The sequence below is a fragment of the Cyprinodon variegatus genome, unplaced genomic scaffold, assembly GCF_000732505.1.
Source record: "Cyprinodon variegatus isolate N-32 unplaced genomic scaffold, C_variegatus-1.0 Scaffold360, whole genome shotgun sequence".
NCBI lineage: Eukaryota > Metazoa > Chordata > Actinopteri > Cyprinodontiformes > Cyprinodontidae > Cyprinodon > Cyprinodon variegatus.
The window spans coordinates 48,961-51,976 of NW_015150813.1; the positions used below are offsets into that span (position 1 = coordinate 48,961).

General features: G+C 37.6%; 1 protein-coding gene across 3 annotated transcripts in view; it reads left to right on the plus strand.

Annotated features, from left to right (window-relative positions):
- Positions 1-2,238, plus strand: part of LOC107091971 (solute carrier family 41 member 1-like) — a 46,390-nt gene extending 44,152 nt beyond the window's left edge. For all 3 annotated transcript variants that reach the window (XM_015386226.1, XM_015386228.1, XM_015386227.1), the window contains one exon: positions 217-2,238. In XM_015386226.1, coding sequence (XP_015241712.1) covers positions 217-390 — 174 coding nt within the window. In that variant the 3' untranslated portion in view covers positions 391-2,238. The remainder of the gene's footprint in view (positions 1-216) is intronic.
- Positions 2,239-3,016: the final 778 nt, after the last annotated feature.

Here is a 3,016-nt window from a genome sequence, read left to right on the forward strand (position 1 = left end):
TAGCTCATCAACATTTTATATTTGTCAATGATGTTTGAAGTTATTATTGGGTCAAAACTTGAAGCGGTTGAAGAGTAACTACTGTATCTAAGCTTGTAATGTTATCCATTATTGCAGCTGAACACCTCTGTTGTCGCTTACTTCAATCCTCAGGTGTTTATTTCCTAAACATGGCCAGCTCAGGTAAGCTCTCTCTTGTTTTGTTTTTTTGCCCAGGTGGCCATCCTTCTTTATGTTGCCGATCTCATCGTCCGTTTCATGTGGAGAAGAAGTCTGGACCCCGACAACTTCTCCATCCCTTACCTGACAGCTCTGGGGGACCTGCTGGGCACCGGCTTCCTGGCCCTCTGCTTCCGCTGCGTCTCTCTGATCCAGAGTTTGGGCCTGTGAAGTTTTTTTCCACTAATCTCTGAACACTAAGATTCTTATAAAAGTTTTATAGTTTCTTTACATCTTTACCACTGAGCCAGTTCAAACCGAATTGTTTAAAATCCTCGTCTTTATTTTACACTCTAGTACCTCCATGTTGTTCTTTGCCTCAATGCTTTGTTTGACAAAGCGTCTGTCATCGCACTTTTATAAACAAATAGACCTCCTGCTATAAATATTTCAGTTTGGTTTCCTCTGTTTGCCGGAGGAACATCAAGTGAGTCACTACAGTGAGCAGCTGGTGCATTTTTGGACTTTGAAGTTGGCTGCTCAGAAAAGCAACTACTTTGATTGATTATCTCTACATGCATCGCATTTAAACCATATCTACAGGAGGACATACAGACCTATCAGTGAGAGTAGGAAGTTTTTAATCTCACTGGTGCACATCTAATTACTGGAACAGTAGGTAAAGTAGATAGGAGATGTTTGTTAAAGGTTCTAATCTCCTTTCCTTACAAATCCGACTTTATTCACTAACAATCATCAAAACGATCAAATCAAATTGTATCACATGATAAAAGAGACAAATAGAAGAACCAGCTGTTGACCTTAAATGTTTTTTTCATCCTGAGCGGCGACCAGTCGTTCAGAGATTTTAAAACCGAATCTGTTTTTAATCGAGGAACACAAGTTTTTATTATGAAGAATAAAAACTGTAGTAGGAAGCCTATCAAAGCCGACGGCCGATTTGTCGTTTTTCTTCCTTCCGATTCCAGCAGCAATTGCAGCTCACATCCTGATCAGGATTTGGTTTTGATTTTTTTTTTTTATGCAACCCTCCATGAATTTTTTTAATGCTTTGTTTCCTTACCTGCAGTAGACAGATGTCATATCACAGTGAGCTTTTTGGAAATCCTGGTGAACAGCTGATCAGACAGAGAACGCCTGTTCTTGCTCCTCATTGTCATTTAAACCAATCAAATATGAAAATGCACCACTGCCTCAGCAGATATACTCAATCGAGTGTTATTGCAACAGATTTGTATCTTTGATGGAGTTTTTTTTAACCAGCCAAGTCTTTTTAAAGCTTTATCGATTGATCTCTTCCTGCGGTATCGATCTGTCAGATCTGCTGTCCTAAAAACAGAGTAAATTATTCATCGTTTGGCAGCAGCATCAATGATGTTTGAAGGTGATCTGACTGACTTCCAATCAGCTGATCAGTCAGACTGATGTCTGATTAGCTTGTTAGCATCCATCTCCTCAGGAGATACCATTTACCATGTGCAGAAACTTTAAACAATGTTTTACAACATCTTTGTTTTAGAGTTAATGTAATTATCATGATATTAACTTCACAACACTAACTAAGAGCCAATTTAACGCGCTTCATTCAGGCTGCTTCAGAGAGCCGAGCTTCAGCTCTAGCTGCTCGTTTGGCAGCGAGGCAAAATATTTCAGCCTAATATTATGACAGCATTGCTGTTATTTATTTATTCTAGGGTTTTTTGTTTTTTTATTTAGTTTTTCTCTTGAGTGTCCTTTTTTTGCCAATATAGCTCTGGGAATAGATGTCACAGAGCTAGATGATAGCTAACAGCTTTGCTTTCATAAGCAGACCAGTAGGACTGTTACCATAAGGTTCCAGTTCATACTCTTATGTCAAACTTCATTGAAAATTATTTAGGGATTAAAATATAATATCATTTTAAATGGACACAGAGGTGGAAAGTGAGATGAGAAAGAAATAGGGGATAAAAACTAAGGGGATAAAGATAGAGACAGGAAAGAGAGAAAATAAAAGCAAACTGCAAAAATAGACAATACAGAAGATATACAGTAACTGCTAGAAGTCTGCTTCCTGTATGAGACGACAAGGAAAGAAAACATAACAGCGAAAAAAGGGGACAACCAAAGTAAAAACGTTGAAGAGCAGCGGATATCGTTTAGATATCCGCGTGTGCCGAAGTCAAAACCTGTTCTTTTTAGTTCTTAATATGTCTGATGTCAGATCTGGGATCATTAGCAGCCTTTTGGGAACCTCAGAGTTCAAATGAGGGTCAATATTTTCTGCTGTTATTAGTTCTAATCTTGCTAGTCCCCAAGACAAATACTGATGGCTGTATTAAATGTTAAGGGAACTTTTCTGCTTAAAAATCAATTATTGACTCATTACTGCTTTCATATTTGTGTTTGGAGAAATATGGAAAAAAAAAAAAAGAATTCTGAAATCGGACCCAGATTTAGTAGGTGTATCTCTAATAAATGTCATGACAGAAATATACATTCCCTGGGATCTAAAAAATTAATAAAAATAATTTAAAAAATAATCATACTGATAAAAACTAAACTTTTTAGGCAGCAGTTGGATGAGGTCATGGAAAGAGGGAGGAGCCTTTATTGTAGGTAGAAGGATACCTACAGGTTCCCTCACTATCCCATGCAGGGTAGCTGTATATGATGACTGTTATCATGATGAGAGGGCTAAACTGATATAAGATGCAAAGAGGCTGGATGTCATGACATTTTCTCTCTGAAGAGAAAAGCCAAAATGATTTTTAAAGCTGAGAATGTTTTGTAGGGAATTTCATGTCTTCACACCAAAACCTTTTTAAAGATGTTCACTGTTATTCACTGCAGACCA